This window comes from Artibeus jamaicensis, unplaced genomic scaffold (genome assembly GCF_021234435.1).
Source record: "Artibeus jamaicensis isolate MK-2021 breed Jamaican fruit bat unplaced genomic scaffold, CSHL_Jam_final contig_797, whole genome shotgun sequence".
Taxonomy (NCBI): Eukaryota; Metazoa; Chordata; class Mammalia; order Chiroptera; family Phyllostomidae; genus Artibeus; species Artibeus jamaicensis.
The window spans coordinates 19,166,785-19,181,310 of record NW_026521977.1 but is presented as its reverse complement, the minus strand read 5'-3'; the positions used below and the strand labels follow the sequence as shown (position 1 = coordinate 19,181,310).

General features: G+C 45.8%; 1 protein-coding gene across 1 annotated transcript in view; it reads right to left on the bottom strand.

Moving 5' to 3' along the window:
- KIAA1549L (KIAA1549 like) overlaps positions 1-14,526 on the bottom strand; it is a 102,317-nt gene that overhangs the window by 69,170 nt on the left and 18,621 nt on the right. The window contains exons 6-9 of the mRNA XM_037128270.2: positions 14,165-14,327; positions 11,805-11,864; positions 6,141-6,292; positions 954-1,125 (exon numbers count right to left, since the gene is read on the bottom strand). Of these exons, the coding sequence (XP_036984165.2) occupies positions 954-1,125; positions 6,141-6,292; positions 11,805-11,864; positions 14,165-14,327 (547 nt within the window). The remainder of the gene's footprint in view (positions 1-953; positions 1,126-6,140; positions 6,293-11,804; positions 11,865-14,164; positions 14,328-14,526) is intronic.

Below are 14,526 nucleotides of genomic sequence, written 5' to 3'. Positions count from 1 at the left end.
CAAGTTAGTTAACTTTTCTGAGCCTCGGTTTCCTTGTCGGTAACTTGGAGCTCAATAAAGTTGCCCTAATGAGCAGAGAAAGTGAGAACATCCATGTAAAGCAATGAGTACAGCAGCTGCCAGGGAGGAGGGTATTCAAAGGGGCAGCTATTACTTTTAACATCCTCTCTCCGTTCACTCTTCCCAGATGCCCTTCAGAGTAAACTCTCCCTCTGCCAACCCCTGTATAACACTACCTCCTTGTGGCACTTTCCTGCAGTCCACTCTTCTGTATTCGCATTAACTCCCTCTCTGCTCCTTAAAGGAAGGGGCAAGGCCTTGCTCACTTCTGCACCTCTTCCAGCACCAAGGCAGCAGTTCATGAAGGACTCTATGCATGCTGATGAATCAAATTATCTTTCATTCCCCAGACAACAAATATGATCTCAGCTATAGTTATTATTTTTTTTAATATTTTAAGTTTTTATTTACTTATTTTTAGAGAGAGGAGAAGAGAGGGACAAAGAGAGGGACAGAAGCATTGATGTGTGAGCAATATATTGAATGGTTGCCTCTCACATACCCTCAACTGGGGTCCCAGCCCAAAACCCAGGCATGTGCCCTGATAGGGAATCAAACTGGCAACCTTTCGTTTGCAGGCTGACACTCAATCCACTGAGCCTCACCAGCCAGGGCAGCTATGGTGATTTTTTTAGCTATTCACTAGACTATAATGAGGAGGAGGAGTGGGTAGGATTTGGGCATAGCAATGATCATTAACATCTTTCTAATACTCAAAACCTATCCCTTACCCCAAACTTATTGCTTCAAACACAGCTGATTGATTTAAAAACCTTCTAGGACAGAAATATGCTTAGCTCTGAGTCCATTAACAGGAGCTTAGGGTATCACTTTGATTTGCAGGAAACATTTAGTGGCATTAAGAATAAGGAATGGAAAGACTATCCCCTTACGGTCAGCTTGCAGAAGGACAACGTGATGCAAGGTCAAGGCCATCCTTTGGGAGTCAATGGTGCTCAGGATCTTGGCAGCTGCAGTCCCCAGCAAAGGCTTCCCGTTGTATAGGGTGTAGTAAGTCAGCTCCGCTGGGTCCTTGGGTCCAGGCACCCGCTGCATCTTTACCATCTTTCAGAAAAAAAGAGGCCATGTTTATAGGACATCTTGCATAGACCCTACAATCACTTGGGCAATCAGCAGGCTCTCTCCTGACTGCTGAGGCCTTCTGTGGCCAAGTGGATCCACAGCATCTATTTAAGACATCAACCTTAATGTACCTCCCCTACCACCAGAACTACAAGAAGCCCTGCTGTCGCTGGAGGGGGAGACAGGAGGGGAAGATATGGACATCTGGAAAGCACAGTGTGACTGGAGAAGAAAACGCTGAAATGGTGATGTCTTCCAGCCTCCAGAGAACTCTGCCCTCATTAGAAAATAGGCCTCCACATTAATTCAGGGCATGTCAGGTTATCCTCAAACAAGATTTCTAATTTCAAACTCCTGCAATTGCCAGAGAGGGAAAAAAATGAACTTCAATGTCTGCAATTCAAAAGATCTCTGATAAAAACAGTACCTGGAGATTCAAACTCCTTTTCTAAAATTACCTCTGTTGCTTTTTCTCACTGTACAAGTTATACATATTCACTGCAGAAAATACGAGAATACAAAAGAACATCAGGAAATGAAACAAAATAAAAACAACCTGTAATCCCTCAGCCATAAGCTAATGACTTTTATCATTTGGTGTATTTGTTTCTACTCTTGGGAGTTTTTTCCCTGCACAAACCTTTTATTTATTATTTTACCAAATTATTTATAATACTCTGTATACAGTATAACATATCACTGTTTTTACTCATATCCTGAAATGACCTTTGATACAACAAAGGCATAAGTGTTCATTTCTACATGCTAACTCACACCTCACAAACTTACTTAGCCAAGCCTTTCTAGTTAAGACACTTTAATCGTCACTTACTTTTCAGTCTAGTAACTTACAATTGGAAATCATTCCAAATACACAGAACACAAATTTTAATACTTAATCATGTTCTATTGTACGCGTGCCTCATACATTAACTAACGGTTCGTTTTTGAACATTTAGGTTACTATTAACTTTTCACTGTTATAATTAACAACTGATAGACATCATAGTACATGACAGTGTTTTTCAAAACACTGTATATTATGGATTATGAGTTTCATAGGATGTTGAAAGACATTACAAAACTGGTTATAGCAGCACTGTTAATAACAACAAAGAAAATCCCCCTGAAAATTCAAAAGTCACTAATGGTAGAACAGATAAATGAGTTATTGTATAGTTACACAGTGAAATATTATAGAGTAATGTACATGAACTCTGGCTGTTTGAGTATGAAAGCCTCACACCGAGGAAAAATATTACAGAATATAAAATTCAAAATCAGGCAAAACCAACTGATGTACTGTTTAGGGATACACACACACACAGATGGTAAAATACATGCAGAAAATTTAGGCATGATTTAATACAAAATTCAGAAGCACACTCAGCTTTAACAGAACAAACGGAAGCATGTGTAATAAAAGAAGACACATAAAAAGCTTCTGAGGTTAGATAAGAACATGTTCTTACCCTCTGGGTTGTGGGTTCTTTTTATTAGTGGTCTTTGAAGTCTACAGATTTTTACACCCCTTGGTATGTATGCTATATGTAACAATTAAAAATAGATGTTACTACAACCCAACAAAAATGGTTTTTAAAAAAATATGATCAGACAATCCACAAAGGAAGACAGTTAAACAGCCAATAACCATCTAAAATATGGTCAATGGTGAAATCCAAATTTAAGCCATGAGACACAACCATCGCCCACAAGGAGAGCTAAAATAACAAGGGCTGACAACACCAAGTGTTGATGAGAATGTACAGTAACTGGAACTCTGCATCTGGCTGGTGGGAGTATAAAGTGGTACACTTTGGAAAAAGGTCTGGCAGTTTCTTACAGAATGAACATACGCCAACCCTATGACCCAGCCATTCAACACCTATATACCCAGGAGGAATGAAAGCACATGGCCATAGAAAGACTTGTAGAACAATGTTCGTAGCAGCTTTGTTTATAACAGCTAAAATTTGGAGAAAGCCTAGGTATCCATCCACAGAAGAATGAGTAAAGTGTAGTGTATTCATAAAAGGGAATATTATTCAACAATAAAAATAAACTGCCAAAAAATACAACATGGAGGAATCTCAAAAACACTACACTGAGTCAAAAAGTTTTACGTAAAAGAGAATTTACTATAGGATTCCATTCACGTAAAGTGCTAGAACAGTCCAAACTGATCTCTGGTGTGGAGATGATATATGTGATCGAATGTAAAGCAGTGACATAGTACACACTGTTAAATGTAGAACCTAGACGGTCAGCGTGTGGGCACTTACCATACCATTTTTTCAATGTTTCTGTGAGTTTGAAAATGTTTGTAATAAAATGTTGGAGAAATGTAGATACTACTAAAAACAAGGGTCTCATTGGCATTTAAATTTTGAATCCATATATGTTGAAAGGAAATTTCTTTACTACAGGCCTTTTTAGAGTCTGTGGTTTGCCAATATGCCCTGGGAACCATCCAGAAGGGCCAAAGGATGCAGCTTTAACCCAAACCTGACCTGGGAGCCCCTCGGCCTCAGGGCAGCTTACAAGGACCATTTTCCGAACACAGTCTGAGAAATACTGTCCCCCCCCTTTTGTCTTTGTGTGTGTTTACCTCTCTTTTTTTGAAATGACCATCCACGAGTAAGTTTGTGACCATCTGAAAGGTGCTTGTCTAAACTTCTCACTTGTCATCCAGAGAGGTCATATCCATTTACTGTTTGAAAGTGCCACTTTCCTGCATCCTCATCAACACCGAAAAACTGCGTTCCTAATCTTTTGTAGGTGAAAATTTAATCTTATGGTAGTTAAAATATGCATTTCTTTAATGGCAAATGGAGTTAAACATTTAAACATGTTTGTTGGCCACACGTATATCTTCATTGGACTTTCTTTTTCAAATATATCTCCTAGAGAAATATCTTTCAAGTCTAGACCTCTAAATCTCCATACTCATGAAGGTGGCTCATCTTTTAAAATGATCAGATCCCTAAAGGAAGGCCTCTGTGTGGAAAGAAGACGTAAGTTACATGGACTGAATTTTACTTGGGAAACTTGGGCACGTTAGTCCTGTCCCTTGTGGGAGAGGACGTTAGAGAGCGTTAGTACGGCCAGGTAGGTGGTGCATGAGCTTTCAAATATCGAATAGCTTCACTCAGCTTCAATTTATTAGCAAATCCTTCTTACCAAGATTCCTCCCAGTGTAATCTACAGCCTCTGTAAATTAGGGACTGGCCACTACTGAGGCCACGCACACTGCGTACTTGGAGGAAAGGAGAGAACATCTCACTGGACCCTTTATAACACAAAGAATGCTGTTAGATTTTTAGTGTTACTAGTAACACCAGGATTGTAGGTGTTATTAGTAAATGATTCGCCTCCCCCTTCAGCACAGGCAAATCCCATTTCACTGTGCAGTGAGAGACTTCCTGTCTGTTGTTCGGAGAAGTGTGAATTATAGGGCTGGCCCAGAACCTACAGAGGCAAAATCAACCTGGCATGAGAAATTAACCCTCGTTTTACCTCAGGACAGGCTGTCACAGGCCACAAAGATGTTTGGAACTAAAGCAACATGCAATGGGACGAGGGACCAAAGTCACTGGCTATGGATGTGAGACCTGGAGTTTCCCTCAGGGGCACGATACTGATTCATGCAGAAAAGAGTGTTCCAGAAGATGGGTTGTTTGCACTTACAAGACTGCCTGGGGACGTGATCTGCAGAGAGACTGTGGTAATGCCTGTAATTTCCTTTAAAACAAGCTTTCTGTTTGTGTGATGCTATGCCTATGTGTTTGGGTTAAGTTACACCCACGATGTGGTGACTTACCAACCAGGGGTGCACACCCCAGTGGCCTTGGGCTAGATTCCAATTAGGAAGGCTATTCTGGAGTGCCCTTCCTAATTGTCATCTTGCTCAACAGAGCTTTGTTCATTAGCATAACGAACATTAGAAATGGGTTCTCTTGGTGAAATGAGGGCTATTCAAGATATGTGAATTGGCTGGAACATGCTAGAGACAGTCCCTCTCCTGCTTGAACTAGATAAAGAAGCTGGGGGCTGACAGTCAGTTACCTTCGGAAAGGGCACTGTCTTGTGTTAGGTTCCCTAGGAGCAGCCTCAGAAGAACTGAGTGCTTACAGCTTGTTTGAGTGATGCAGAGAACTGACAGGAAGGAAGGTGACACAGGGGTGGGGAGGGAGCTAACAAAGGGCGTGTCATTAAGCCACTTACCACAGCGGGTAATTAAAGCTTAGTTCTACGGGAAAGCTCTGGGAATGCTCTAAACCATATATTTCAGAATTCTCCCAGCTAAGAGACGAGGGAGCTGGGGTTCATACCCCCACCACTGGTTAATTCCCAGACACTTCCGGCACCGCGATGTGGGCAAGGTGGGTTCTGGCATCTCAAGAGCAGTCCTTCCATAAACATTCAGAGGTGGCAGCTGGTGTTGACAGAAACAGCAAGGGGACTCAGGCAGAGCACCAACAGTGTCTGCAACAGCTGCCTAGCCTAAGTTTCTGTGTGGTCATGTGTCCATTATAAACTTGGAAGGCTCTTTTTGTCAAAATTAAGTGAAAAAGGATAATAGAATCCTGCACCTGGAATACTGATTGGCGCACCTGTAGTTTCGCAGCGGAGGCGGCAGGAGGGCCTGGAAGCACCGGGAACTGGGCCTTCATCCAGCACACGGAACAGGTTGGGGAGTATCCTGTGCCTGCTTATGTACAACTTTTTGTTGAATAAATACCAGCACATGTACAGACTCTGTTCCGAGAACGCCTTTCCTTATAATCCGACAGTGAGACTGTCGAGAGAGTAGCTCTCACCCTCCTTCGTGATTGTGATGTTATGACCCCCAGCCCAGAAGGGTCAGAGCCAGGTGGATTAGATGGTGTGGTCAATCTGCGGTGTAGCTGCTGCTCCGCATGCAGCAGGACTATTAGTCTCAGGCAGCACATCGCCCCACAGTTATTAAAGACCCCAGAGGCTTCACGGACACCCACCTGAACAGTGTAGCTTCCCAGGGTGGTGGCCCTTTTAAACCTCCGGCCTTGTTGCTGGGACATCATGAACAGCTGGGCCAGGCGCTGCTCCATGACCCGGGCAAAGCTCTGGTTGTGCAGACCCACCAGCGAATTGTCCACGCCCTGCAGCACTGCGGGTACAGAAGGCAGAGGGGCGGCTCAGAGGACAGACTCCCTGCTGGCACAGAACCATAGCCACCACCATGGGCCCTACTGCATGGGAGGGCTCGGCCAGCTTCTCCTTGCTTTACCCTCACAGCAGCCCCAGGAGTTAGGAATCACTATTCACATGTTATAGGTGCTGAAAAGGGCAAGCAACTTGTCAAGGTCAGAGCCAGTAACCAGAAAAGTGAGGGTTCAAACCCAAAGCCTGGGCTCCCTCCTCTGTAAGTGTGACATGTCCAATGCTGCTGTATTAACTCCGACCCTTATCACAGGTTAGAGTCCCTGCAGGCATGCAGCCCAGATGCAGGTATGGCTAACTGGTTTTTTTTTGCTGGTTCCCACTTGGAAGCCCTGGCTCAGGGCTACGCTTATTTTTCCTTCTCAACAGCTTTACTATCTAAGCTCCATCCTGCAATGCAGCCCTTACACCTTGGCAAACCACCCTGTTCAATGTCCTCAACTCTCCCTCCCTGGCGGTCCTTTTGAGAGCCGTCCCAAAGCTGCACAGGGCCTCTCAGGCACTCTTCCATTTGAGAGCAGGGCAGCATGCCAGAAAGAAGGGGCTCTTGCCTTTGTGAAACTTTCTGCAAACCACTGGCCCTCTCTGAGTCCAAGTCCTTCTCTGTGAAAGGAAGCAGGTCTGCATCACAACAAATATACTAATGTGATCTGTCGTCAAAATGAGACAAAGTGTGTAAAGGGGCTTAGCACCAGCCCCTCTCTCCTTTTGCTGTCAACCCCCGCCCCCAGCTCCAGTCCTCCCTCCAGGTCCTTTGGGAAGCACATGTCATCCCGAATACACAAACACTGCCTTCAAACACAGCCACTCCGAAACTAAAAATGCTGAAAAGAATTCCCGTCTCAAAGAAATCAAAACTTACATGGGCTGGGAACGTAATACAATTTTTTTCACTTAACAGTTTGTTCTATCACCATCCAGCAAAGGGCCATGAATACCTCCCATCTACTGGGATATGGAAATAGCTCGGGTACAAGGAACATGTCCTCACGATCACATTCCACTCAAGGTGAGAACAAGTAACTGATGACCACAAGACACAGAGAATGACGTTTAAACTGATCAAGAGAGAAGTGAAATTCACAGCTGAGTTTCAGAAGTTACCTCCTTGATGAGATAAATGCTAAATAAACCCCAATGGAGGATACAGAAGCAGTTTTCTTTCTAGAGTCCTTGTGAGGGACTCCCAGCTCAGCTGCCAGCAGAACTCCTGCTGGCAGATAAAACGCTCCTGCACCGTCCCCACTGTGGCAGGTCCCAGAGGTCCCTGGGAGTCCCCTGACACAGTCTGCCTCGTGGCTCCAGACAGGAGAGCCCGTGGTCTTGATAATCCAGAGATGCCCCTCTGGTAAAGTTATGCAATCAACTACTGAAGGACTACTTCTAAGTTGGCCTCTCCTGGCCGATGAACAGAGTAAGAGAGGAGACAGGGGACATCGAGGGCATCATCAAGAATTGATTACTGCCCTGGCTGGTGTAGCTCAGTGGATTGAGCGCGGGCCTGTGAACCGGAGGATTGAGGTTCGATTCCCAGTCAGGGCACATGCTTGGGTTGCAGGTCAGTTCCCAGCAGGGGACGCATGAGAGGCAACCACACATTGATATTTCTCTCCCTCTCTCCTTCCCTTCCCCTCTAAAGATAAATAAATAAAATCTTCAAAAAAAAGAATTGATTACTTTATGGGAATCCCAGTGATGGCTCAAGGGCAGACACCAAAGACAGGGAGAGCCAGAGCCCCTAGCTGATAGGAAAGTTCTGGAAGTAGATAGCAGTGACAATTGTACAACACTGTGAATGTATTTAATGCCACTGAGATGGACACTTGAAAATGGTTTAAATGGTAAATTTCATGGTATGTGTATTTCATTACAATTTTTAAAATTGTGAGAAAAACAAAGAAACTTCCATAGAAAGACTGTGGGAACCTCCCGGAGTTCCAGGGAATCAGCACCTGCACAGTTCCCGCAGGCTTCACTGCCCTGTTGGCGAAGATTATGTGTCCTTAGGAGGCAGCTGAGGAAGAGTGGGGGGTTGGCGCCAGGGCCCTGGGTTTGAGTCCTGATTCCCCCTTTCACTGCGTGTTCCTGGGCAAGACATCTACTTCCACTGGGTTCTTTTTCCACATCTGAAAACGGGGGATCATATTCTACTCTTGAGTGCGTCATTGTAAAGAACAGATACCTTATTTTTTTTTTAAATGCTTCCAGCACAGTGCTCTAGGGCACTTGAGAAGGTGCCCATAATTGGTATCTTTGTTGTTGTTCACATGTGCCCCCTTCTTTGCTAGACACATCCTTACCAGGGAGCAAAAACCTGACATAGAACTGTGCTCCAGGACTGGGGCTCCTCTCCTTCCCCCCAAGAAGTGTGCCGGGCCTCAGGCTCCTGGCCCTCTCCACCGGCCAGGAAGGGAGTAGAGGGGGGGTGTACCCACAGCTCCTCTGGAGGCACATAAGCAGTATGGGAGCTTGGACCCTGGCTTCCCACTCTTAGCCTTCCTACCTCAGGTGGGCAAGTATCCAGCTGTGTTCAAAGGAGCTTTGTCCAGCACATTTGGTGACTTTTACATCACTAGTCTCTTATTATTCCTTTATTTGCAAGTGCACTGGACCCTAAAGTTCCGATGATTGGGCCTGGTTCAGCTTCCTGTATTCAATCAAAACTGTTTTATTTGTGGTTGAATCCCACACATTCAGAGCCAGAAGAACCTGAATGTTCAGTTCTTATCTTCTGATTTTAAGGGTGAGGGTGTGACACCCACAGGGTCTAATGACTGGCTCAAGGACATACTCAGGTCACGTGTAGCAGAGCTGAGACCAGAAGGAATCCTGTGATGGCTGGGTCTGCAGTATTTTTACTCTAGTGGGTGAAATAAAGACAGGGTTCAAACCCACACTGGGCTCTCACCTCGGTCAGGGGGCAACATTAAGTCTGCACTTCTCTATCCCACCTGATGGCAAGACCCATGGACAGCAGAGTAGCTCCCGGGTTCTCTGCAAGGACGCACTGCAGGAATCACCCCAGCCAATGATTTTCCACCACGGAGGGACCACACCCAGGGAGGCCAGAAGTATATAGTGTGCCAGAGCACATTTAACGCAAGTTCGGTGGGCATACAGGTGAACATGCCAGAGTATTACAATACCCACTAACCAAAGGAAAGCTGCTCCAGGTTAGCAATGGCCAAGGATGAAGGCCTGGGAGAGAACGCAGAGTGGCTGGGAGTATTCAAGGGGCTGTGGGTTTGAACAGGATGGACAAAGCTGTCTTCTTCTCTCAGTTCCCCATCCCGACCCCTTTCTGTAACTAACAGGAAAAGTTGGTGGTGCCTGCCCATGGGGTTAGAAAGTGGCCATGAACCAAAGTGAAGGAAGGAGGGCCATCTTGAGGCTGATTTCAGTCCCCCCAAGTACCAACTGATCCAACTTGTCCCAAACACAGTGACACACTGTGTCACTGTTCTCACACTGTTTCTTCTGACCATGCACAGCCACGACAGCAACAAAGAAGGGTTACAGAGGTGAGGGGACAGAGCATTAAGTCCCGGAAGAATTCTGAAAACAAGCCCACATGTGGGGGGGGGTATTAAGTTTACGTCACTACAGTTGAGGCAGGGCAAGACACAGGTACACGAGGACAAACCGAAACAAGAAGTTGTCCAGGACGTCCTGTGTTTAAGAAGTTACTAGAATGACGGAAATCTCTGCAAATTAAAAGGCAGCATTCCCGATGGGGGGGGGGGTGGATGATTTTGTAAGTGTTATATAATCTGCTGCCTTCAAAAATGTGTTGCTGGTTTAGCATTGTCTCTCTCTTGGGCATAAACTCTGGTGAGTTTTTTTTTTCTTTCTTTTTAAAGATATTTCTTTAGTTTGCCTTCTTAGCAGGTAAAAAAAAAAAAAAAAAAAAAAAAGAATCTCTGCATGTCCATGGCTCTTCAGGAGAGAAAGAAAAGCAATTTTCTGCAGTTTAGGGAGGTCCCGAGCAGCCTCCTCAAGAAGGATTGTGTGCTCCTTTGTCGGTGTTCGGGCAGAAGCCCACCTCGCTCAGGACAGCAGGTGAGGGGGGAGATGGAGAGGGAAAGGGGTTTTCATTTCTAAATTGATTTTAGAGAGGGGAAGGGCAGGTAGGGGAGAGAGAGGGAGTGATGTGGGGGGAGAGAGAGAGAATGAGAATTTGTTGTTCCACTTATTGATGTATTCACTGGGTGCTTGTTGTATGTGCCCTGACTGGGGATCAAACCCATGACCTTGGTGTATCCGGCTGACACTCTAACCGACTGAGTTACCCAGCCGGGGCTGGAGGTGATTCAGGAGGGCCTGCTTGCCCAGGCATGTCTTCCATGACTTGCAGGATCTTCCTCCCTCCTTGTTAGGGGCTGAACCATGACCTCCGAAAATTCGGATGTTGAAGTCCTAGGCCCTCAGAGATAGGGCCTTTAAAGACCTTACTGAGATAAAATGAGATCCTACACGTGCACCCGAATCCAATATGCTGGTGTCCTTATAAGAAGAGGAAGTTAGGACAAACACACAGGGGGAAAGCCATATGAAGACACAGAGGGAAAACAGCCATCCGTACGCCAAGGAGAGAGGCCTCAGAGAAACCAACCCTGCTGGTACCTTTATATGGGGCTTCCGGCCTCCAGAAATGGTGAAGCCCCCTCCCCACACCCGACCCCGCCCCAGTCTGCGGTACTTTCTAAGGCAGCCCTAGCCAACTGATTGATATCCTCCCTTCCTGTCCCTTCCTTTTACAGCTGGCCTGGTCCTTTTCCTCCAACAAACACCTGCCTTCTCTCTCTGCTTCCAATCCTCACTTCTCTGATTTTTCTGAGCTACTGTCTGACTTTTGAAACACAAATAATGTTTTGCTGTTTCAGAAAGCTCAGTTGGGAAATGTCAAGGGAAAAAAAAGAAAATGCCACCAAAACACCCTGCTACTTCCATCCGCCCTCACTGTCAGGACAGGCCTGGGCTCCCCCGGGACCAGCGTGGGTGTGGGCCTCCTGCCCGGACACAGAGGAAAGCGCATGCCTGGCGTTCCTCCCGCCTTCACTGGCATTTCGTAGGGCAGTGCAGGAAGGCCCATCTTCCACACAGACACGCCCTGGATGGCCACAGGTCAATGCTGTACCTTCCGATCAGTCCGCTTTCTGCAAAGAGGAGGGTGCTAGGGGGGACTTGCAGCTTGCTATTTTAAATTGGTTATCTAATACGCATCATCCACAGCATGACGCTTTTTCTTGTTTTAGCTTACTCCACCCACTCCTGGTCCTGGGACAGTAGCTCCTTGAATTACAGCACAGGACCAAAGAACAGATGCCAATCCTATTACTGAGTACCATGCAGTTTTAATTTTTTTAGGTTTTTTTTTTTTTTTTTGCCTTTTGGCAGTTTTAAAAAAAACCCCAACAACCTAATGAGGGAAAGGAGAAATAAATAAAATAAGAGATTACCTGTAACTACCCAATAGTCTCTGGTTGTCTCTGATATGTCAAGGTTGGGGTATTCCAGTGCTAAAACAAATGAGAAACAAATTACTTTTCTGAGCTTGATAGGTAATTACTGTTATGGGAAATAAACACAGGTGACGAAATATGAAGGAGCTGGAACCTGCTGTATCATCCTTAGGAACTTTATGACCTACAGACCAAAACTACCCTGCTGTTCAGAAAACTGAAATAGTCAGTAAAGAGCTCACCTTCAGATGAAGAGTTTTCTCAGGTTTGTGGATTTCCGCACTTTCAGTTTTCCATCAAAACCTTCTTATGTGAACATCTTCATTATTAAGATCCACAGCTAGAACCTGTCTGAACTGTAGCTTTTTCTTTAACAATATTTAACCATCACTACCATTTTTAGGAACGATTAGCTCTTGAATGGATTTTTCCAATGTCAAGGACTGAGTTTAGCAGCCAAATATGCTTGTAACTAACATGTTTTCACAGGTATCCTGGCCACCAGAGTTAAGGCACATAAAGGGCTTAGCCCAGTGCCTGGCCACAGGAAGTAAGTGCTCAGTAAATCTTAGCTGTTGTTACTATCAAAATATCGAGATGAGAGAAAATAAATTCTTCACATGCTGCCATGTGTCACAAAGCCTTCTTTTATCTTTTCCATAAAATCCAGTTATCTGTCCTTACTACGTGGAAACTTGCTATTAAACAAACATTAAAAAAATTCAGAATGGCTACCCTGGGCTGAAATATATCCACATATATCATCGCATTTATTCATAATATCTAAAGCAACCATGGAAGGAAATAGAATTTTGCTAAACCTCGTGGTTTAAAAGAGAACTTGCCCAGTGACCTTGAGAAATGTACCAACAATTACACTTAAAAGCACAGATTTTTCCTCCCTTTGGCTAGCAAGTAAGTGTTTGGGGACAAAGGTAGGCTGCATCGTCCTCGAAGCCTGTGCCTGCTGCGTGGTAATGAGGATTATGTAGCTGAAGCATTAGAGGAAGGTGAGGCCACAAGACTACGGGGACTTCATCAAAAGAAGTCACAGTGCTGACTGCAAATGAGCTGCACTAGAACCGGCCACCAGGGCAAGGGCTGCCGGCCCCGGGATGGCTGCTGACAGCAGGAGCCGGGGAACCACAGCACTCCGTATCGCCACGAGGACAGATGCCCTGCCAGGCAGGACTAGGTGTTCAGAGGCAGACTGCTTGGGTTCAAACCCCAGATTCCAGGTCTCACTAGCTGTGTGAACGTGGATGTTTTATTAAATGTAACAAAGTTCCATTTTCTCATCTGCACAATGGCACTAACTGTGCACCTACCTCAGGGGGTGGTTATAAGGATTAAATGAGATAAGAGACGTGTGAAGGTTGTGGACCGCTCTGCCTGGTTTCAGGAATTGTAACTACCTCTCATGGCTAACGATGAGCAAGTGACCCCCGGAATGTGAGCCACAGGGGACAAAGCTTGTCTCTGGTAGCAAATGCTACCTCAGTTTCCTCCCTGCCCCCAAAGCATGGTAGGAAGTCCACGGGGGGTAAGTCTTCTCACAGTGAGGAGCAACCTAAGCCAGACTGGATCACTTGGGAGGCCATCATGGAAGGACTTGGGGGGCTGCAACAAAGAGTGAGCAATGGGCCCTTGCCCCCACACTATATGACGTAGCCGGAGTCCCCGTGTCCTCTGGGAGAAGCACTTTCTGGCTCTAATCCACTTAAGCCTGAATACCTGATGGGGAGGGGTACAGCTCCTTGCCTTGCCAGAGTGGATCCCAGGGGAAAATCTGGCACCACAAAAAATTCCTAAAAAACCTGTGAAACCTGCTCTGTTACGAGTGCTTTCATTCATATGTTAAGGGTCTGAGCAGGAAATGAGTGTCTCCCACAGTTTCTGCAACCCCCTTTCCTAACAGACACTGACTCAGACTAAGCCCTCAGATTCTTTGAAATGTTACCTACTGTTTGGTCCTTACCACCTGTATTCCTGTGTATTACAACCCAATAAAAGCCCCTGGAGGAAGGGGCTCAAGGCCCTTCCCTTTTGAGGGATTGGCCACCTTTCCCCCCCAAGCAGATCATGTCTTAGTAGTGTTTACTTTCATCCATGGTAGATGGGGGGGGAGACCTGCAGGAAAAGTTGCCCCCACATGTAAAGAGTAAAGGCACCCAGCAAGGGCTTTTTTACAATGTGCAATCAACTCATTATCAATTCAAAATCCCATGTATCTCTAATTCCAGTTGCTGTTTTATGACCAAAGAGCAAGCATGCGGCCTGCCATAGTGATTGTCTGCAAAATGAAGAAAGGCCCCCAGGAAAATGGGAGAGTCCCAGTACGACGGGCACAAACTCACGTTCAGCAATGGTGAGCGGCGGGTAGGTGAGGTAGAACCCCACCAGCTCAGCCGAGAGCTGGCGGAGGAGGCTGCTGGCCACGGTGCCGTTGAGGAAGGAGCTCCGGTTGCCCACCACGTACACCAGTGTGACAGTCTGGGAGGCATTGGACGTGCTCACAATCTGAATCGACACAGGAGGAAAGGGGAGGGAGACATGCCACATAAGATGAGGGTCTGTTTCATGGAGGCCGTGGGAGGAGAAGTTTAAGCAGAAGTTGAGGGTAGCAATGAAAGGGAGGTGGGGAAAGAGCAAAGAAGAGACAAGAATAACAACAGTCATCACTCACGGATGGCTCGTTACAGGCCAGGCATCATGCTAA